At 27.6% G+C, this 23675-nt stretch overlaps 1 protein-coding gene across 5 annotated transcripts in view; it reads left to right on the top strand.

The window, feature by feature from the left end:
* Positions 1–3595: 3595 nt before the first annotated feature.
* Positions 3596–23675, top strand: part of LOC108757046 — a 21228-nt gene continuing 1148 nt past the window's right edge. Inside the window, exons 1-26 of one of the 5 annotated variants that reach the window (XM_018501325.1) lie at positions 3596–3750; positions 4805–5305; positions 6237–6551; positions 6733–6904; positions 6999–7259; positions 7713–8321; positions 8520–8849; positions 10257–10406; positions 10599–10775; positions 11819–12244; positions 13082–13173; positions 13259–13407; positions 15654–15764; positions 16249–16593; positions 16854–17068; positions 17361–17473; positions 17552–17693; positions 17812–17912; positions 18290–18465; positions 19208–19494; positions 20641–20848; positions 20990–21173; positions 21236–21448; positions 21719–21844; positions 22181–22345; positions 22494–22643. In XM_018501325.1, the coding sequence (XP_018356827.1) occupies positions 3682–3750; positions 4805–5305; positions 6237–6551; positions 6733–6904; positions 6999–7259; positions 7713–8321; positions 8520–8849; positions 10257–10406; positions 10599–10775; positions 11819–12244; positions 13082–13173; positions 13259–13407; positions 15654–15764; positions 16249–16593; positions 16854–17068; positions 17361–17473; positions 17552–17693; positions 17812–17912; positions 18290–18465; positions 19208–19494; positions 20641–20848; positions 20990–21173; positions 21236–21448; positions 21719–21844; positions 22181–22345; positions 22494–22643 (5787 nt within the window). In that variant the 5' untranslated portion in view covers positions 3596–3681. Of the gene's footprint in view, positions 3751–4804; positions 5306–6236; positions 6552–6732; positions 6905–6998; positions 7260–7712; positions 8850–10256; positions 10407–10598; positions 10776–11818; positions 12245–13081; positions 13174–13258; positions 13408–15653; positions 15765–16248; positions 16594–16853; positions 17069–17360; positions 17474–17551; positions 17694–17811; positions 17913–18289; positions 18466–19207; positions 19495–20640; positions 20849–20989; positions 21174–21235; positions 21449–21718; positions 21845–22180; positions 22346–22493; positions 22644–23675 lie in introns of all 5 variants that reach the window. The other 4 variants (XM_018501324.1, XM_018501322.1, XM_018501323.1 and 1 more) reach the window with 4 other exon arrangements.

Raw genomic sequence — 23675 nt, forward strand, 5'->3', positions numbered from 1 at the left:
TAAAAGTGTTTTGTGTGTTGTGTTATAAAATATGCAAACAATGTTATATTTACTTTTAAAAATTGCTTGTAATTGTATTTTGTTAGATTTTTTTATAGTTTAATTTGTAAAAGCTATTAATTTTTGCTATTGTTATATATTTAAAAAAATATCGCATGAAAAATTTCAAGTCAATTTTAACTTATTTATTTAAATCTTTACCATTATTTTATTAAAGTTGAAAGAAAAGATAAAAAAAAATCAGTTAAACTAATAATAAGATTGATTTCACTCAATTCGTCATAAAAGTTTATAGCATGTCAATCTCGAAAATGTATTACAAAGGTGGTCAACTGTGGCATGCGTACCACTATAGCGGCATTCTCAGATATGTATCTATGATATACGTTTAAGAAGTATATGTTAGAAAAAAATAAAAAAAAAACAAAAAATATCAGAGAAAAATGAAAAACAAAAAATTACTCAGTAAAAGCAACCGTACTTCACTAAAATATATTTGTTTCACTTTCTGGTTCTCTAACTGTTTATTTTTTCTTGCTAAAAGTACATTATGTTGATATTTTATTGCTTCGAGCATGTTTTTGTCCTGATAAAGATTTTATCATGATAAAATATTTTGAGTATATTCATTGGATAACTTTTTTCTTGCAAATTCGTATTCAAATAGCTAATCGAAGAACAAAAATAAAATAATACTTTAAGCTTAAAAACGAACACAACGCATACAATAATTTCTAATTAATATTTTTGTCTTTTTGATTTGTAATAATTTATTTATAAACGAATGTAGAACAAAACACAGTAAAAAACATAAACTTTATTAAACACAATCTTTTTGCTTTCAATGCATAAGAAAGTATATAAATAATGTAATGTTACGATTCTTTTTTATATTTGATTATATAAGAGTTAGACACGTCATCAAATCGAATTTCATATACATATACATATACATATACATATACATATACATATAGCATATACATATACATTTAGCACTTCAACTTGCTAAAACGAAAAAGATGGCCATTTTGTATTACTGCACCGTTCGTTTCTGCTTTGAAAAGCATGTTATAGAGCAACATAATGCTTAAAAATATATTACATGAAATGAATGTAAGATACGTATTTGGAAGACTAATAAAAATTTAGATTAATATATATGTATAAATTTTACTTTCTATCAATATAGTATAAAAATGAAATAATAAATAATTTAATAAATCAAGAGTATCATATTATAATTTTTATGTTAAACAGAACTGAGACTTTATGTTAAAAAAACCATGTTTAAAAATTAATGGATAATATAATTGTTATGTTTTATTTATTTTAAGTATTTGAACCGAAATGAAATTTGTGAATGTAACTCATGTTTATGCAGCATTTATATAATAAAAGATTATAAACTAAATAATGTATTATACAAATATATATTTATGTTAATTGAAAATTTATATCAATTGTTGATGTCATCATTCTTCAATTATCTCCATCGGGATCTTATTAATAGTCATGAAAATTTGTCCAGGGTTCTTAATAACATCTCGTCGATGAGATCACCGAGAATTCACCATCTGAATTTTTTTTTCAATTACCCCACAAACACAATAGGAATAGTAATAAGTCTTAAGCTTAAGAAATTGATTAATCATACTCGTTATTATTCTCATATTTGATTGTGATTGATTACTTTTTAAAAGCTTAAGGTTTACTACACTCATTGTGTTTGTAGGGTAATATATATAAGAAATAATATATAAGAAATCGCATAATATATAAGAAAATTAACCAATCAGAGTATAAAATAAAAGACTTTGATTAGTTGATTTTCTTACCTTACATATACACAATGAATGTAGTAAACCTTAAGTCTTACGAAATTGGTCAATTACAATCGAATTTGAGAAGAATAATAGACTATGATTGATTAATTCCTTAAGATTTAAGACTTACTCTACTACTCCTATTGTCTGCGGGACAATATTGTAACCGAAAAAGACCGAAATCTAAACAGTTACGAGCAACGATGATTGGAATCAGAACTGAAAATTGGATATAACCTCTTAAACACTGTGTGTGTGTGTGTGTGTGTGTGTGTGTGTGTGTGTGTGTGTGTGTGTGTGTGTGTAAACACATATATACACATAATATGTGTGTTTGATTAATCATTTTGATGCATATTGTACAAATTTAGTATATCAATCTTTAAATACATTGCTTAAATTAAGACAATTTAATAGAAAGTTACTAGTTAATACGCATATTAAGTAAAGTAAGTACACAAGTAAGTAAACTAGACCATTGACATTCTGAGGATAGTACACTTGCTAGAAATTATTCAACCACAACATGTGTGTTTTCGGGGAGCATTAGAAGATAATCTTTGTTACACTTCTTTTTTTATGTATATTCTTTTTTATTTAATTTTTTATTATTATTTTTTTATTCTTTTTTTATTTTTGTTTTATTTTTATTATTCCGCCACATTGCGGATTTTTCTCGGCTTCGAGTAAGCGTCAGACAGTGATAATTTCAAACTTACGTAATTCTCGGTTGTAAAAAATTAAAAACAAAAAGATACAAAAATAAAAAACTCATTTTGAAGACAAAAGAGCAAAATAAAAAATAAAAGCATTTTAAGTTAGTGTAGACAAAATTGACCAAGTAAAATTTCTTTAATACTCGTATACTGTAAATATGGCTAAAATCGTAATTTCTTGTTTATGTTACTCTAATTTTTCTAAGAAATGTGACGTGGTAGATTTCTATAAATTCTAAATACAGCATCGTTTTCAGCATCAAAAAATACTTTGGAAATGAAACTTTGCAAGCCAAAGACAAAATCAGTGTCGGATAATATTATTTTTTTGCGCATGGCGGAACATCTTACACAATGTACCCGAATTTGGAGGACTGTATTATCAGGTACTGGATTACTGTATTATGTGATGTGCAGCGGCGGAAATGCAAGCTGAAGGCAGAGAGCCTATATTACATTTATAATACGAGTATGTACGTTTTCGAAGCAATTATTTTAACTTGCATTCACTGACGTAAATCCATCAATTATAACTTCAAATTCTTCAACAGTTAATCGAACTAAAATAATCGATATATAAATTGTAAATATATTTCGTCTCTGTGATCAGATTCCAAAAACTGTAATAAAAGGCTGCATAAGGCCGAAATAGCAACTTTATTCATTTTTCATTCCGTGTTATTCGTGTTCCTCGCGTCGGTATCTTTATAAGGCTAACTTGCAATAATCAACAAGCAGAAGTTTGCTTGCGCACCATCAATTGGCAAATAGTTCTGTTTGTAGTCGTTCGTTTGTTGTGTCGTCTCTCGTGTTTGTCGGCATCCTTTTTTCTGTTCTACATGCATATGCGTGTGCGTGAGCACATATTTCAAGCCGAGAGCTGTCTTTTTTCTCTTTTTGTCTCATTATCTTTTGTTGAGATAATCTTTAACCCTTCTAGCTGATAACACTCCCATCTTTAACCCTTCTAGCTGGAAACTCTCCGATTTTCATGAATCAGAAACTTGTTTCCTCAAGTATATCAATATCTGCTTCTGGATAAAGCGACGCCGATCAGCATTCAAGCTCGGCGCCACGATTTTAGAAAGAGCTGGAGATCAGTATAATACGATGCTCGGTGTATTGTGGAAGTATCGAAAATGACGTCGTGTTTTAATTATTTCTTCGCTGCTCTCTACCTCTTTTATATAGCTGCTTTTTCTACCGCGGTATGTGGTGGGATTGTTTACTTACAAGTGACTTTTTGTGATTTACATAGCCAATTTTCAATTTTATCTCAAACAAGAGACACTATGTTTAAAATTATAATCTGAATGCAGACTAGATTAACTGAGATTGAAGTAAAAAGACTATGGCAAACTTGATTCGTCACCAAAAGTATTAATATTTTATTATTTATAATAATATGTATGGAAATACAAATTTGTAATGCAAAATTTTTAGTCTTATTCTTTTTTTTTTAAATTGATAAAGTAAAAACATTTACTTTACTTTTAAATTAAAAGTTTGATAAAAACAATAATATATACTTTATCAATATGTAATAGTAATATGATACTTAGTAGATGTGATAAATAATCTGATGTTTTGAAATCAGACTCTGATGAAATGGATTATAAAATATTTGACTTGCGCCCATCAATTGCCTGTTATATAAGAATATATGTCTGAAATATAATGTAAATTTACTACTAGATATATCAATCAGATTGCAAAAACGTATAATTAGATGAAGACTGAAAACGTGTGTTATATTTCCTTAAAATTTCTGTCATTTATTCTTAAAATACTTTATTAATTACATTGCTAAAATTTTTTAAAATTATGTGTAAGCTTTTTTCTATGGTAAAGTACACAACATAATTAAAAATAAGTAATTATTATTATAGTCTCGTATATATTGACATAAACAAAAATAATACGATGACAAAGTGCAACATTTATAAATATAGCTAATTTGTATCAATTGTTAAAATTATTTTTTTAAGTAAAATTTAGGTACCTATATACTTTTCGATAAAAATTGAGAAACTATAAGCAATTATCAAAGTATTATTAAACATATCTTATTCACTTACTTAATGTGTAATTTATTGCATTCACTGTAATTAAATTTATTAATTAATTTTAAAGTATATAAGTATATCTTATTCACGATAACAAATCAAAGAAATTTGACATAAATGTTGATCTATTTGGGAATTTCAATAATAAAAATCAAGACTGTTTTTTACATTATATTTACAATTTTTATTATCACAGATTTATAATCCAAGATTAACAACTACAAAACCGCCAGAACGTCGTGAATTAGTACTTCCTTGGCATTCAACTGAGAAAATATCACGTGTTCATCAAACAACATCTCCTTCTCCAATATGGCATCAATTGCGGGATAATATTACATCCAAATCTGGTACAAAGAATTGGAGCCCTTGGCGGAAGACTTCGGGTAGTGAAATTGAACAAAGAACGCAAATTGATATTCCCGAACAGATTTCTAAAAAAGTTCCAGAACAACAGCGTAATTTCAAATTTGATAAATTAGAACAGCAAGAAAGTCTGAAATTTCCTTTTCAGTACGATGATTTTACAGAATCTGACAAAAATTACGGATACTTTAAGAATGAATCAAAATATGGAAATCGGCCTCAAAACGAGATTGATTTTGAACATAAATCATTGAAAAATGATGAGAACAAAAAAATACAGGTAGAATTTGAGAATGAAGATTTGTATGAAGGTGTAGATATTGACAGCACGGTAATTCTTTTTGTATATCTAAACAGAATTATTCATACATTATAATATCGTTTGTATTAGGAGTGTGATTTAGTTTTGAGGATTTTTTTTCTCTAACTAATTTATTTAAACAACATATCACGTAAACTGTTGTACAATCAACATTTAATTCTTTGGTAAGTTCTGACGTGGAATGTGCTGGATTTTCGTCCAATCATGCTTGCAAAACTGCATTTTTCAACTTTTATCACTAATATTGAAATCACCACTTTTGAATTGATATAATCAATATTCACATGTTTTAATTGATGCAGCAACATCATCATAAATTTCTATCAAAGTTCTATGATGCCGTTTCTTCAGTCGCCGTTTTCTTCTGATTAAAAAACAAAAGCAACTCTCGAAAATGCTTTTTAGGAAACTCCATTTTTTAAATGGTATATAAACACGATGTTTACTGCATCTATTGTTATAAATAATTAAATATCATATTTAAGTAGGAGTAATATTAAAGCGTAATATTAAGAAATAATAGCTATGATTGGAATGTCTTCGACAACACTGACATTAATGCTCACTGACATTAATCTCTTGGCAAAATCCTCGAAACTAAACCACACCTAATATAAGTATTCAAGATATTGTGCAAGATATCTATAATAATTTTATTCACAAAATATTTTTACTGAGATACAAAACCTTTATATATTTTTTTATGATTCTTTATACTTCTTTAAATATATAATATGCAAATTTGAAAAATATATAATGTATAATAAACTTTGATGTACAACATTTTTAATAAAAAAAGTTTATAAAACTAAATTTTAGAACTTAAAGTTTTAAGGTTAAAGAGCTTTTAAAAACATTTTTTATTTATTTCAATCTTTATTTTATATATTTGTTCGATATTTGCATTACAATAATATTGATTTTATCTTTTTACATATAGAAACCACGAAAAGGAAATTTACTTCTTTCACGAAAATCGCAAGACAAAATAGCCCGATATAATCCTCGATTAGGTGTTGAATGTCCTGATAACAATTCCACGGGGCAATTTGTTTATCCACCAGATTGCAAATTCTTCGTCAATTGTTGGAAGGGTCGTGCATTTATTCAACCATGTGCTCCAGGCACTCATTTTAATCCTGATACTCTAGAATGTGATTTTCCGCATAAAGTGAAATGCTATGAGGATGAATCTGCGTATTTCAAAGAGTCAGATTCTGTCTTCGAAATTAATCGAAAATCACAGAAGTTGCAAGTGCGTTTTTTTACAATATATTATTATTAATTATAAATTAAAATTTTGTTTTTCAAATTTATTGACTTTGATGATATATTGTGTCTGATTTAAACAAAACATTTATTTTTTAATATACATATTTTTTGATACACATTTCGCATATCGATCATATTTTACCGATTTATTTGGTATTTTACAGGAACCAAAATGTCCACCATATTTAATTGGTCTATTACCACATCATGGAGATTGCACGAAATTTGTACAATGCGCACACGGTGCAACTTATATTATGAGTTGTGGCCCTGGAACAGTATTCAATCCCACTATTGGTATATGTGATTGGCCGCGTAATGTAAAGGGTTGCGAAGGTAACAATAAATGATTAGTTACTGAAAGAAATAATTTGCTTTATCGTAAAAATAATGTGAAATTTTATTTAAATGTATTCTGTTATATATATAGATATTTTTAAATCTGATAAAAAAATACCACTTGCATCTCCAAATTTTAATTTTGAATATGATAGTGCGAAATATATCGAAGCAAAGAAAATTATATGTCCTGCGGATTTCATTGGATTATTGCCTCATCCGGAGACGTGTAAAAAATTCCTTCAATGTGCAAATGGTGTTACTTACGTAATGGACTGTGGTCCTGGAACAGTTTTCAATCCTATTACAACGGTTTGTGATTGGCCATATAACGTACTCACCTGCAAAACAGGTATATTAATTGCATCAAATAATGCAAATTGTTAATTTTAGCAATTTAGCACATTTTTGTTAAAATAACTTGCAATTCTTTAGTAGAAAAGATTACGTCACACAAGGTTACGAAATAACGAAACCTAAAATAAGTAAATCACGTAACGGATTGTTCTAAATCAATACGTAATTTTTTTAAATTATGTAATTTAAAAAATCACATGAGAAATAATTTTATCCATCGCATGTGATTTTATGGTTATCTAATTTTAAAGGATTGTATAATAGAAATAGAATAAAAAAACATGTTATCACATGACTTTTTAAATTATATAATTTAATCGCAGTGCGAAATACGTTAATTAAACGATTATAAATTATTTTTAACGGGGTTTGTTATTAATTAATATTTTTTGAAATATTCTAAAAATAATCATATATTTATAATAAATTCATACTTTTTGAATTATAGATAAATTTGATGATAAGGTACACAGGATGGGAGATAGGACTTGGATTCCACTTGTTGTTTCTACTACATCACGATCAAATCTAAGTCCAACATTTAAACCAACTTGGAAACCATTTACGACATCTTCAAGTCCACTTTGGATATCAACGTGGACAACTCCAAGGCCATTTTATGATCGTTCTGAACATCATGTTATTTATCATGATTATGACCATGCGCATAAAGAAAATCGATATCAAGATTATGGACCACATCATCCAGAATGGAAACCAAGTGATGGAAATTTGAGACAATCCTTTGATAACAATTACGAGTTTCAAGATAGGCAATGGATAGAAAACCATAGAATTGATCAAAATCCACAACCACTTTATCATTCCGATCGTCCAGAAGGATCGTGGTCATACGAACATAGGAATCAAAATCATCGTTATGATCATAGATATTATCCTCCCGGTTATCATTATCATCATCATCATCATCATTATCATAATTATGGACCTACATCAAATCCATCAGTAAATCCAAATTGGAACGCCGGTAATCCTACTACTCTTATTGGTGATCAAAAATATGATCAAGGATACCAAGGATATACTCCAAATGCAGGTGATAGTCATTGGTACTTTGATCGTAATGATTCCAATCATGACGATCATCATTATTTTGAACATGTTGATTCGAATGAAACAGATCAAAGACAACATCAATCATATTTTCCTTCTAAAGAATACAATGAAAATAACAATCAGTTTTCTAATGTACATAACGACAAAACAAAGTTTTCTAACGTTTCTGATTTATTAGATAGTCAAAGGACCGATCATGATTTGCATCCGACTAAGCAAGATTATAATTGGACGATGCCAGGATTATATTATCCTAGTTTCAATCATACTTTTCCTAGTTTCAATCATACATTTGCTGGAAATGTTTTGCAAAATAATAGTAATAATAATAAATTTACTGAAAATTCAAATCAGAATAAATCGCGACAAGATAGATTACCTCGTATTTGGATAGGACAAGAAAATACAACTTGGAATCAGTCAAATGGATCTCTTGCTTTCAACCCGAGTACGTGGCATGATCAACAGAAAGTACAGATGGAAATTCAAACACGTCCGTGGGATCAAGGTAAATAAAAATTAACGTGAACTTGTTTATTATTTTATTAAATCATTAATTTATTTACATATTTTTATATAAAATTATATTTAATTAATATTTTCGTGATTACGATTGTTACGTACAAATATTTCATTTATCCTTGTTTATTATATATTTAGATTAGAGTAATTTTTTAATTAAATTTATTGGATATTTTTATTGAATTTACATATTATTATTTCCAATTAGATTAAAAAATTTGTTAGTACACTGTACAGGTTATAATAATACAAATTAATAATAATGTGCTGTTGCAAACTTTACTGGCAAATATGCCAGTAAATCTGCACGCTGCATGAATTAACTTTGTGAATTGTACATACAATTAAATTGTTATCAGCATGATATCATTGAAATAATACAAATATGCAAATGGTAATATTGCTTCTTAGTTATGATGCAAGAAATATCTAATAATATGCATGCGAAATTATATTGCATGTTGACATGTTTCATGACAAATTAAAAATGTATACAGTAAGATAAGTAAATAAATATATTATATACATTTAAGTATAATAACATATTTATATTAGCGATGTATATTTATATTAGCGATATTCAGAAAGTATCCGGTGTCCGGTATTATCCGATTATCCAATCGGATAGTCGGATAATATTAGTATTAAACCGGAATATATCCGGTTGAAATTTGATCATTATTTTTTTGATGATTATCATTAAATTATTTTTTCTTATACAAATGTGTTCTAGGAATAAATATGAATATTCATGATGCTATAATATTTTTTTCTTTATAAACTTTTTTTTAGGAGATATTTCCTCGATTAATTCGATGTTACATTCTGTCTGAATATTCGATATCAGGTATCCGATAATTTTACGATCCGGTGTATATCTTTAATTTATATAATACATATCAATACTATGGATCAATGTTGTGAATATTATATAAATAATTAATTCTAGACACATATAGCTTCTGAAAAATTTCGAAAACACACTATGGGTCTGGAAGATCCAGTGTAACTTTAATAAATTGTAACTCTGATTTAAATTAATATATTTAAAATCTTTTTTTATTTTAAAGTTTTGAGATTTAGGAACTTACCTGCATAGTAATGCCAAAAAGATTTATATATTTTATATTAACTTATAAAACACGGAACTTTCTCTTCTCTTTTCTTCGTGTGCGGAACAAACGAAACTTCAATTGGATTTGGGAAACCCATATATATATATATATACATATATGTTTAGAGTTAAATTTATAAATCGGATATTATATATTGTACATAAAAAATTCGAAATGTTTGTGTATTTATAGCTTATTATTATTTAAAAAAAAGTATTTTTTTAACATAAAATTTATTATCTAACTAGATATGAATGAGAAAATTTAATATTTTATAGGTATGGCCAATCAAGATGATAAATTTCAACAGCAATTTGACAAAAATATAGATCAGCAAAGCACAATTGATAAAGAAACAAATGCAAAAACCACACAGTCGACATTAAAATCAAATGTCTTGTTAAATTCAAAGAATCAAATAAATTTAGGTTTGTAAGTGGCTTTCTAATTTTTATTCTTTTATTTGCTTGACGGTAATTACATATAATATTAAATACAAATTTATATACATGATATATACGAGACATATATACTGAAATAGCTCAAATACTTAATTTATTTTATATTTTCTCAAAATTATTTAAAAATTATTATACTCTTCAACGCTTTGTAATTTGTAGAATCTACAAATACAACTGAACATCCGAGACCAAACTTTTATCCAAATGGAATATATGTCAATGCAAATGGCATAAAAGGTCATTACATCACAAAAGAAATTGAGGATAATCAGAAGCATTCAAAGAGTCAATTGCATAGTACTCAAAAACCTATCAATTGGAACAACATTTTTAATAGTACATTTATTACGTTATTATATTGAAATATATTAATTGACCGTTTGACTTACACTATTTTTAGGATTAATTTTTTATTTTATATTACTTGCTGATTTTTTTTAATGCTCAATTGTTTTGAATTTATATTATCTTCATATCTTTAATTCTTAATTTTAAAATTTTCTATATACAGGGTGTTCAGCGAGATTTTTGTCATAGAGTGTATGTGTAGATACAGCTAAACTGAGTTGAAAAGTCCTCTATTATTTTGCAATTTTCGCAATAATTAACGAGATATTAATTACTAAAAATTGTTGAAAATTGGTCTTTAATAATTTTTTACTTAAATACTACCAACCTTACAGAAAAACTGCAAGAAACAAAAATTATTTATTTTCTTTTCATAGATCTCTAAGAATTTTTTCAGAATTTTTTAATACCGTATTTTTTCATGTTGATAAAAATAAGAAAATGCAGTATTAAAAAGTTGATAAAAAATTCTGAAAAAATTCTTAGAGTTCTACGAGAAGAAAATAAACAATTTTTGTCTCTTGCAGTTTTTCTGTAAAGTTGATAGTAGATAGAAGATAGTAGATAGAAGATTGAATTAAAAATTATTGAAGACAATTTTTAGCAATTTTTGGTAATTAATATCTCGTTAACTATTACGAAAATTGCAAAATGGTAGAGGACTTTTCGATTTAGTTTAGTTCGCTCTATCTATACGCGTTCTGTGGCGGAAATCTTGCCGAACACTTTATATATACATATATATACATATATGCGCGCGCCTGCGCATGTGTGTGTGTGTTGTAAAATCTGCCTCCCTCCTTTCCCCCCCTCTCTCTCTATCGAAAAAACGAGTAGTAATATATTATTATATATCACTTAATGTAATGTGCATTGGGGACCATTATAAGAGAACTAGTTATTCATTAAAAATTACCATTAGATTGATTGCTTATGCTATAATTTCGTTAATAAGTATAATTATTGTATATTTAAATTTTGCAATTTACATCTAAATGTTTTGTTAAAACTACATATTTTTTCTTTAATAGATTCTGAAAATGATTATACTTTGTTTACGACAACGTTGATGACAACAACAGAGAAAATTTCCAATAAACAACTTGAGTTGTCGAGAAGAGGACGGGAGTTTGAAAATACTGCAAAAGAAAAAGAGTTGCATAATTTTGATAACATAAATGATTTTAATTTATCTAGTGAATTAATTGAACGTGAAGATGATTACTGGAGTGATAACGATACGAAAACAAGTAATGTAAATTTAAGACCTCCAAATATTATAGAATCTAAAATAAATGATTACAACGTGGATGTATTAGACATAAACGTCTGGAAGCCTAGATTGGTTTTCGAAAATAAGACCAAGACAACGACGGCTTCATCAGTCATTATGAAAATCGGTCTAAAAAATACCGATATCGAACTTTTTAATATAGAAACAGCCCCGTTTCAAGAAAGTAAGTTAATGATTTCAAAATTATATAAATTTATGTGTTTTTATCTATAAAATGAATGCTCGCATGTGTGCGTAAAAAATAAAATTTGGTAAGTTATTCTTTAATTGTTTTTTTGCATGGATTTATCCGCTTTTAATTGCTTTCTTGCGCATTGTTATGCCACTCAAAGTATATGCAATAATAAAATAAACTTATTTTATTTTAGATTAAGCTTTTGCAGAGAATATAAAAAATATATCGTTCTTTGTCGCAAAGAATAATATTGCAATGTAAGATTTGTAAGGTGATAATTAAAATCAATACTGTGCTAACTTAAATCTTTCTATTTATTAATCGCTATTTATTAAATGTTTTAAATATTTATAATATGTATTTTATGTGCAACATCTTTTACATAATAATTATTCATGGATATTAGGTAACACTAAAAAGTCAAAATGTAACTTTTTTATTTTTAATATTATATACTTATTTACTATATAAGAATCATTTCTACATTGTATTATTAAATTTATGTATTATATGTCATATTTATTTACATAAATTTGTTTAGCTTAACTTAATTGATTTATCCTTTTGCATGTATTCGCTTTTTGTGCTTTCGCATGATTTTAATTATAACTTTTATAAAAAAAATTAGTATATAAAAATATTTTCGTGTAAATATATATCAAATATACATGACAATATAAATCATATTGTATATTACATCCTATATTGGATTCACGAATAAGTGATAGCTAAATAAATAAATAAAATATAAGTAAATAAAACATTTATTATTAATTAATTTTAATTAATAACAATTTATATTAATAATAATTAATTTTATTGTAGAAGAACCGTCATTCCCAGTTTATTACGTGCCGCCAGTGCATCCATTAACTTATTCAAAAAAGTCCGTTCGACTAACGCCTATATCTGGTCAGGTGAGAACATTTACATAAAGATAAATTAAAAAAATTTAATCTTAATTATAATAATAAAAAAACATTTTATTTAATATATCAATAGATTATTCGTTTGAGAGGCGGTTCTGGGCCGAGCAATGGTTATGTTGAAGTACAAGGTGTGCTGCCTGGTTGGGGTATTGTATGCGATTCTAGAAATAGTTGGACTTTAAAAGAAGCTCATATTTTATGTAGACAACTCGGATATAGTAGGTATGTTAAACGAAAATTATTCTATTTAAAAAATTATGTTAAAACTATTTTGTAAATTTATATATGTATTATTACACATTAGCTACATACATAAGTATCTACAATATCATTAAATGGCTGTAAAGACATTTAATGACATAGTAGCTTTGTATATCTAAATAGATTTCTTATCTAGATATAATAACATTGTTTAACAAAAAAATCAGAACGAAATATCATATCTCTTTGGTTTTTGTGGACGTTGAATATGAATCTAAATTCTATTATACTTATACAATACAGACTTCCAAGGAATGTTCTAGAGATATATAAAACGTCTCTATGTTCCTTAATGTCATTCCCAGTTGTCTCTCAGAAAAGTGTGCTGTATGGGCTGATTGTTCCATCACATCACAATTTTGAGAAATTCGTGTAGTTGCAAAAAAGGGCAATTTTTATATTTTGTCATATTAACTACGATATATGACGTACAGAAAAAATTATATTACAATTCAATAATAACGGTTCAAATAATTAAATAAATTAAACAATACAATATAGGGCTAAGAATCTCTCAGAATATTATGTGAGTAATAGTATTATTATAAACAATTTAAAAATTCATATAGACGTTTCGACCCCTATCTGATCATTTTCAATGTTCAATAATAAATTGAAAAAGTTACCGGTACAACGCAAGATGTTAAACCATTAAATTATGATAAGCACATGTTATCTCGCACATTGGCAAGTGGAGTAATTGCAGGTAAAGGTCAAGGTACAAAGCAGCATGACCATCGGAACTTGATGTTAGTCGAATTCAAACGTCACCTAATAATTGCATGGCATATGGTATAATCATATAGTAAATTTTTATTAATATTACATCAGGTTGATACAATGAATTTGAAAGTAGAATAAATGTAAAAATAATTCATTTCTTTTACAACTATAATTAATAAAAATATTGCATCACTAATAACATAATATTATCATTAATGATGTCAATAATTATTGTAATATTATATCATTATATTATATATTACATAAATCAAAAGTCAATTGTTAAAAGTTACACAAAAAATAACAAGTAAATACTTGCAAATTAATGTTAGATCGTCTAAATTAATTAAAAACTTAAGTACAATATCTAATTATAAAATTCAAAAATATCAAACTTAATACTGTAGGACTCTGAGATGTAATGCTAGAACATTCGATAGCTGAAATAATCATCTAACAAAGGAAGTGGTAACAAAAATGATGTAGGTAGGAAACTAGGAAGGAAAATTCAACGATATAGAAAGGGATTGTAAGAGGGATAGATATACGTTAGGCAGAGGATATATTAAAATTAAATAAGACTTTCAATCCTCAAAAGTTTTTTTAGTGTTGGCTATAGTTAATAAGACATTCATGACATTAAATGTTTATTGCGAAAAACTGAATTAGATCATTATTAACGATTTACTAAATTCCTTTTAATTGTTTAGTTAAAACATTATGTTTTTTAGACCACTAAATACAAATTCAATGTCAAAATGAACAAATTCAAAGCCATAGAAGATATCTATACATTTTGCAACAATTTGAACATTTCTAAAGTTTTTATATCTGTCATATCTATTATTTTAATTTTGACATCGAATTCGTTTTCAACGACCTAAAAGATTCTTATATTTAAATATATAGATAATTATAGTTCCACTCAGCCTACTTGTCAAGTGTACGTCCATTGCTATATTGTTAGAAATATAATCAGAGCGGACTAAACTAAGTTGAAAAGTCCTCTACCATTTTGCAATTTCTACAATTTTTTTTTAGTTATTCAATGAGCAGAATGTCCAAAATTCATAGATAAAACAACTTTAAGAATTCTTTAAAAAAAACATCAATTATTGAAGATATTTCATAAAGAACTCTGAAAGAAGCGCTCATGTGTGGATAGAGCAGAAAAACTGAGTGGAAAAATCTTCTATCATTTTACAATTTTTGCAATAGTCAACGAGATGTTAATTTCCAAAGATTGTCGAATAAGTGAATAAAATATATGCATAAGACAACTTTAAGATTTCTTAAAGGACTTTTCTACTCAGTTTTTCCGCTCTATCCACACATGAGCGCTTTGTTAAAACTTACCGGACATCCTGTATATTTTGTATTTTGACGTTTTTATCATAAATTTTCATTATTTGGGATGATGATATAAAATGATTGACAACGGGAAACGTAATATTCTACAAACTATTGTATTTTATTTATTATAGAGGCGCAGAAATGGCTTGGCAAGGCAGAAACAATCGTAATAATATGCCAACTTGGATCGCTGCAAATAGTGTAACATGTCTCGGCAATGAAACAAGATTTCAATCATGCAAGTAAGACATGAGCTATCAGAGATTTAGAAATATTCCTTTTATTGAATAAAGATGGTCATTAAAATCTAGATTTGATAATATTTGTGAGGCTTCCACGAGTGCTTTTTATATAAAGAGTATGCGTTTCGCGGGTTTTCTCCGTGTCCAGATTCATTTTTAGAATGCCAACGTTTCGTGAACCTTGCAGTCCATTTCATCATATATGGTATCAGGCTGCGTTTTGCCCTGATGGAATGGACTGCAAGATTCACGAAACGTTGGCATTCTAAAAATGAATCTGGTCACGGAGAAAACCTGCGAAACGCATACTCTTTATATAAAATCTAGATTTCTTATGCACATAACAATAGGAAAATATTTGTAATTAATACTTTGTGTTTTTGTTAAGTTTATGGCTATCTTTCATTTGCAATGTTTTTTGTCGACGCAAATTGTAATAAAAATTGTTACTTTAAAATTTATCGTGGTAATCATAATAATTTAGATTCACACATAATCAAGAGTGCCGTATAGATAGAGATGCAATTGGTGTGCGATGTACTCCTAATCGTATCGCACATTGTTACAAGGACGAAGTACCACATGATGGTCAATGCTATCACTTAGCTGATCCTGATAGTGGATTTAATCATGATGAAGCATTGGAATACTGCAAACGAAGGAATGCACGACTCATTGATATTACTAATCAGGCGGAAAATAACTTTGTTTCGGAATGGCTATTGCAATCGTATCCGGAAGTTAGCTCAATTATGACGTCTGGTTTCGGTTTTACTAGCATGGGTCGCACCTTATGGATCTGGGCGGATTCTGCTCATGCCAAATTTAAGTATGATTTTTAGAATACCTATAACTTCTATTTAAGTTATTACAAAATGTTAAATTCATTTTTTTATTATTAATATTTATATCTTTGTATTTTTTATTTATATAATAAAACATATTACTAATATTCTTTTGTCTTTCTATCAAACTAATTATAACTTTTTTGAATGAAAAATTTATTTGCACCCTGTTAAAAATAAATAAATTAAAAAGGATTACGTCTTATTATATTTTTGAATTTTTTGTTTGTAAACATTTTGTTAGATTTACAAAATGGTGGCCTGGATGGATGAACGATACGGAACAACCACCATGGGTAGGATCTCGTCCTCTTTGTATTGTGATGAAGCGGAAATTTTCGTGTCATGAACGACCTGAATCGATTTGTGATACAGATTACTTCTTCTGGGACATTGAAGACTGTGCAACTACTTCGAAAGGGCATTCTTTTATTTGCAAAAGGCCTTATGATGATATTGGTATTATAAAAGAATTATTGAATATGTAAACAATATATAATAATATATAGATATAAAATATAGATGTATACGAGAAATTAAACTACAAATAAGCCGCGAGAAATTATTTTTAATATCTTTTGTCTCTTATACTATAAAAATAATGTTGCTATGCTTTATCGAATTTTACTTAATTTGATTTAAAATATACAAAAATGTGATATAAAGTAATGCATGAATTTGTAATATATATCTACTATGACAAATATCTTAAATACTAAAAGGCAATTTTCAAACTTATTTATTTATTTAGGTTGCGTTTATGGGAAAGGAAATCAATATACTGGCAAAGCCAATGTAACAATATCAGGAAATGAATGTCTTTCGTGGGCCGATAAAAGAATAGTACATCAATTACGTATAAATGTAGATATGCCTTTATATGTATATACATTAAAAAATGTTTGCCATTAAATCAAAGAATAACTTAATTTTTATCATTAGGTTGTTAATAAAGAAATTCGAGACAGATTGGAAATGCATAACTATTGCAGAAATCCTAATCCAATAAAAGAATCGAGACCGTGGTGCTTTATAGGAACCGGAAACCGTGAATATTGCGACATTCCTGCCTGTGGAAATATTGGTATCTATTTGACTAAAATATATCAGTAGATACCGAATCTTTTCAATAAAGTTGTGAAAAAAGGGATAAAAATAAAGATTGTAATACTATATAAAATTAATTATTTTTTTTTCTTTAGATTCAAAACGATCTATGTTGACTGGTCAATGCAAACCTAAACATTTTGAATGTACGCCAGGAGAGTGCATCCCATCTCCATGGGTTTGTGATGGAGAGGAGGTGAGATATAGAATAGAATATATTTATTCATTTCAGCATATATATAGTCAAGAATGGGACTTAGTTCACCATTTTTTTACTTTAATCTCGCTCATCTCCTTCTATATCTTCTACACGCACTTTATATTTACCTATTAAAATTAAAATTATCTGATCTTTAAATCCGCTCTACATAGTTTTTCCTCTTCCCTAACTTGTCTACTCAACTAACCAAATGTAAGTTTGTTGACACGTTGCCAATTATTAAACTATGTTTATAAAACTTCTACGTTAAAAAAAAGAATCTTAACTTTTTAATGAACTTATCATTGTGTTTACTTTATTTAAGTAAAGATTAATGATATAATTATTATAACATTTAATGTAATGTTATTTAGGATTGTACAAATGGAGCTGACGAAAGAAAATGTATATTGGATCTGAATCTCTTTGAAAAATCTACAAAACATAAACTTGAAGGCTACGATGTCGAGAAATGGTTGAATACACCTTTAAAAACCTGTGCATTAAGATGCAAGGAAGCTGATTTTACTTGTCGCTCATTTAACCATAAGTTTGTTTGAAAGCTATTTTTATTTACTAAGTTATTTAATTTATATTTAATTATTGATTTATAACAATACATCTCATGAGAAGCGATATTAAGAAAAAGAAAATTTTATTACCTAAATATTAAATTAGCAAATTTATTTAATTAACATTTATTTAAAGTGATAAATAATAATAAAAAATATTAGTAGTATATCTAGCATATTTTATAAAAGTTATTTATACAAGATATGTAATTTATATAAAGTGTGACTAAGGGAGGTTAAACATCTGGAATGAAATTCCTCAAAACATGAAAAATATATTTATATATATAAATTTATATAAAATTTATGTAAATGTATATCCGCAAACCCTCGCTGTTACTAAGATACAGCTTAAACAAAAGTTTATTAATGGAAAATGAAAAATTAATATTTATTATTAGATATACATATTTAATATTATTTATTTTCAAATTTTAATTACAACGAATGTTCAAAGTATCTTTAATTTTATTTAATACACGAATATGTCATGAACAATAATATAAATATTTGAGCTGTATCTCAGTAACAACAGGTTTGCGGATATATAAACTTTGTTTCGCTCTCAAAGTTTGTCCTCTTATTTCAGTTACATTCTGTATAATCGCTGCGTAAAAACAAAATGACTTTTTTCGTAACAACTATATTGTGATCATTGAGATTAATTATTTTCTTTTTATGATGTACAGTTGTTTACAAAGATATGATATTCTGTTTTAGATTGAATGGTAACGTGTGTTTATTGAGTAACAGTAACATCGGTTTAACTGGTGCACTCAAACCTGACAAAGAGTTCGATTATTATGAAATGAGAGAGAGAAGTGTGAACTGTGATGGCATGTATATTTGCAATAATCGTAAGTGTATAAATCAAACAAAAGTCTGCGACGGCAAAAATGATTGCAATGATCGCAGCGATGAAAATATCTGCACAGCTGAAAATTTTGATTACGGTATTCGCTTAGCTGGTGCAAATAATAGTCATGAAGGTCGAATAGAAGTCAAAAGTAAGTATTATATCCTTGATAAAAAAATCAGCAATTTATTATTTAGAGAGACCAGATCCGATCATGTTGATATCTATAACATATTTTGTTAAGGCCATGATCTCCAATAGATTTCAGTTGGCGCTCATTGTTTGTTTATACAACAATTCTGAAAAATTATATGAAAAGACATAAAAAAATTTTTTACCAGAGACAAATTGCAAGAATACATGAAAAGTACTCATGTAAACAAATTGCATAAAAAGTAAAGTATATAATGTAGCATATTTTAACGTATTATAACAAAGACTTTATTATTTTTATTAGTTTAAATGCTCCCTTTTAATTATGTCACATACATTTAAATCTATTTTTTTAACAATTTATTTTCATATTTCATATTTTTTTCTATAAGAGAGTAATTATACGATATGTAAAAATAAAATCTACGTATATTTTTTTTACAAAAAGATTGCAAAAAAAGGGTGAAATAAAGTTAAGTTTAAATGTTTCCGGATCAAAATAGAAAAAATTAAAAGAATTATTGAAGAAACAAGGCAATTATTGTTTTTTAATATAACCTCCTTTAAGTTCAATACCCTTTGGTATATTTTTATGTACTTAAAAAATAATAGTAGTCGCCCGGGAAAAAAATTATCCATATATGTATAATATAATCATATATAAATATATATAATTGTGTAAAATTACATGTAATTGTACGTAATTACACATATAAAAAAAAAATATATATATATAATTATATAACTATTTATATTTATATATGAAAATTTTGTCCCGGCTTGGAGCTAAATCTAGATTGTAAGGCCGAGCGATTACTATTTGCTCACTAAATTGAAATCAGACTTGCGAGGGAGGCGATTTCATACCGACGAAGAACTTTAAATGACCGTCGAGACTCATTTTGAGACTAAGGATAACAGTTTTTTTTTTAAATATGGAGATATACCAAGTATATTGAACTTAAGAGAGATGATATTGAAAAACAATTATCGCCGTTTTTTTCTTTTAACGTTTCTTCTATTTCGGACCGAAAACTGATGTATTTTAGTAGCAAAGTGGTTTCTCTCTCTCTCTCTCTCTCTCTCTCTCTTACATTTTTTCTTTTATTTTATAATTTTACTCAATGTCCATATTGTTGGATAGTTCTAGGACATTGGGGCCAGGTATGTGATGACGGCTTTGGTATGATCAATGCTGATGTTATTTGCAAAGAGCTTGGTTTCGATCTTGGAGCTTTGGAAGTTAGACCGGGTGGATTTTACGGAAATCTCGATCCACCCACGAGATTTATGGTAGATCAATTGAAGTGTCGTGGAAACGAAACTACATTACGCGAATGCGATTTTAACGGGTAAAAATTGACGTTATGTTTTATTTATTCTAATGTTGACAATTGATTGCTACGTCGCGTCGTATGTACATTGCTTATAATAATTCAATTAAAATTGGCACGATGTAACTGAATTATTTATACATATATTTTTATTTCTAGATGGGGAGTTCATAATTGTCAACCGGAAGAGGCTGTTGGGATCGCATGTAAGACCGCAGTCAATACTTGTCAGGAAGGTTATTGGAAATGTGATAATAGTCCAACTTGCATACCGACTCCTTTCATTTGCGATGAGGTGGTCGATTGTCCAGATCACTCCGATGAAAGTTCAGAATATTGCAATGTAAGAAAGTTGGAAGAAAAGTAGAAATATATTTGCATATCTTTTATTATCTGTGGTTTTAGGCACCATTTGAATTGCGCTTGGCGAATGGTAGCAATTCTTTGCAAGGAAGAGTAGAAGTGCGTCATCACGGCGTGTGGGGTACCGTGTGCGATGATGACTTTACAAATGCTACGGCAGTAGTCATTTGTAGATCTTTAGGATACGGTGGTATCGCAGTAGCTAAGAAAAACGGTTTCTTCGGGCCTGGCCAAGGACCAATATGGCTCGATGAGGTATTACATTTGTGGCATAAAATATTTTGATTTCTAGCAAAAAGAAATTTGTTAATTTAAAAATTTTTTTCATCTCACTTTATTTTCTATTTCCTTAGATATACATATTTAATATATTTCCAATATACATATTTTAAGCATATCATGATAATTAATTTAATGAAGAAGATAATGATATAAATAATAATATAAAAATATATAGTATTACTTACTGTGTGTGTCTTGTTTTATTAATATTCTAAGACAAGTTTTTTAATTTTTACAAAAAAGGTTTTCTGTCATGGAAACGAATCGCAATTATATCGATGTGAGCATAATCACTGGGGTCAACATAATTGCGATCATAATGAAGACGCAGGTGTAATTTGTTCACCTGGAGATGTTAACGATGCCGAAGTAAATAAAACAAATAATTATTATATCTTAATTTATTTTATTATATTTTTTTAGTTTAAAAGCTATTTTATCTGTTAATTAGATTACGTATTGAACAATAATATTAAAATTTAACATATTTATAGAGAAGTATATGTAAATTGCTTAATTATTTAAATTAATATTTGAATTTATTTAATATACAATAAAATATAACATAACGATATACTTAATATATACACAGTATATAAATACTTGACATAAGTTGTAATGATTGCATTTATTAAAACAAAGTAGACAAAATTTCATAATTTTAATATGATTTGCTGTTTATTTCTTAATTTTACTTTTATTAAGCAGTCATACTGGATAAACAGCCAAGAACATTCGGAACAAAACATTAACGAGCTGCTTCCATCAAATTGTGGCCAACGTGCTAAAGATTTCGATAGCGATGAAGATTTAATATTTCAGAAAGTAGTACATGGCTCCATTGCACCAAAAGGCACTTATCCTTGGCAGGTAAATTATTTTTAAAAGAAACATTATTGGAATTTTTACAGTAACTAATGAAGAATTATCATCATTTTATATTCATTATATTAAAATAAATATTGCGTCAGATGTACAGCGAGATTGATGATACAAGAGATTGTTAAATAATATTTAGGCTAGTATTCGAGTTCGAGGGCATAGTCGATCAAATCATTGGTGCGGTGCTGTTATTATATCGCCTCTACACGTGTTAACAGCAGCACACTGTCTAGAAGGTTACAACAAAGGCACATATTTTGTTCGTGCGGGTGATTATAACACGGATGTAAGTGAACGTAATTATTATCTAATGAAATTATCATTAAATCCCCAAGAACATTTACTACATCTCGGTAAAAAGTTTTTCATACTTGAATATGTACAAATATGTAAGAATATATAGAGGAAAGGCCCCTATTATGAGATACCGAGTTCATTTTGAACAAATGTTAGAAGTTCTATAAGTAGAATTAAAAAATATAGATAATAATAGATCATTTTGAAGGGAATTTAATAAGCTTTAAGATAACGTTATTTAAAATTTAATTTTTTTCCAAATTCCATTTTTTTTTTTAATTAAAGAAGTGTAGAAAGTAAGCAAAAATCGTAAAGTCAAAAAATTGTACTCCTAATATGAGATGCCCTGAGAAATCGATAGTAAAACGTATATCAGTATATTGTAACTAAAAAACTTTTTTTAATGTTTCTTAAATACAAACAAACACAGCCAGGATACGCGAACAATGAGTATGTGATACATTATACCCAGAACTCGTCTTCAGATAGTTGAAATCAAGCATCGCAGAAATAAGCACTCGACGTTCATTCTGATTGTCCTTTTTATTATTATATAATAACATTTATACTTTAGCAATGATTTTCACTATGATATCGGAGCATATTAGAAATACCTTGGATACCTTATATTACGATTTCCACGCCTTATGGTTTTACGATCATTAAATCTAATTTCTATAATTAAGCAATTCAACATATCCCGTATTTTTCTATTAGTACGACCTTACTCAACACTACATGAAGAATTTATTGCCAAATATTTATTTATTAAATAATAAACAATGTTTAAAGGCTCATCTCAATGAAACTTGAAGACATCCAAATTCTAAAATCTTTTTTTACAATGACTACATGCATGATTTAATAATGAATTTTCTACTAAATAGTATTCAATCCAAGAGCAATAAATTCATGGTAAAACCATATACCAATAGATAGCGCCTATTAGTTTAGCAGAAACGCCGCTATCTCATATTAGGCGTCTATCTCATAATAGGGGACTTTCCTCTATGGATATGAA

Source organism: Trachymyrmex septentrionalis, unplaced genomic scaffold (genome assembly GCF_001594115.1).
Source record: "Trachymyrmex septentrionalis isolate Tsep2-gDNA-1 unplaced genomic scaffold, Tsep1.0 scaffold131, whole genome shotgun sequence".
Taxonomy (NCBI): Eukaryota; Metazoa; Arthropoda; class Insecta; order Hymenoptera; family Formicidae; genus Trachymyrmex; species Trachymyrmex septentrionalis.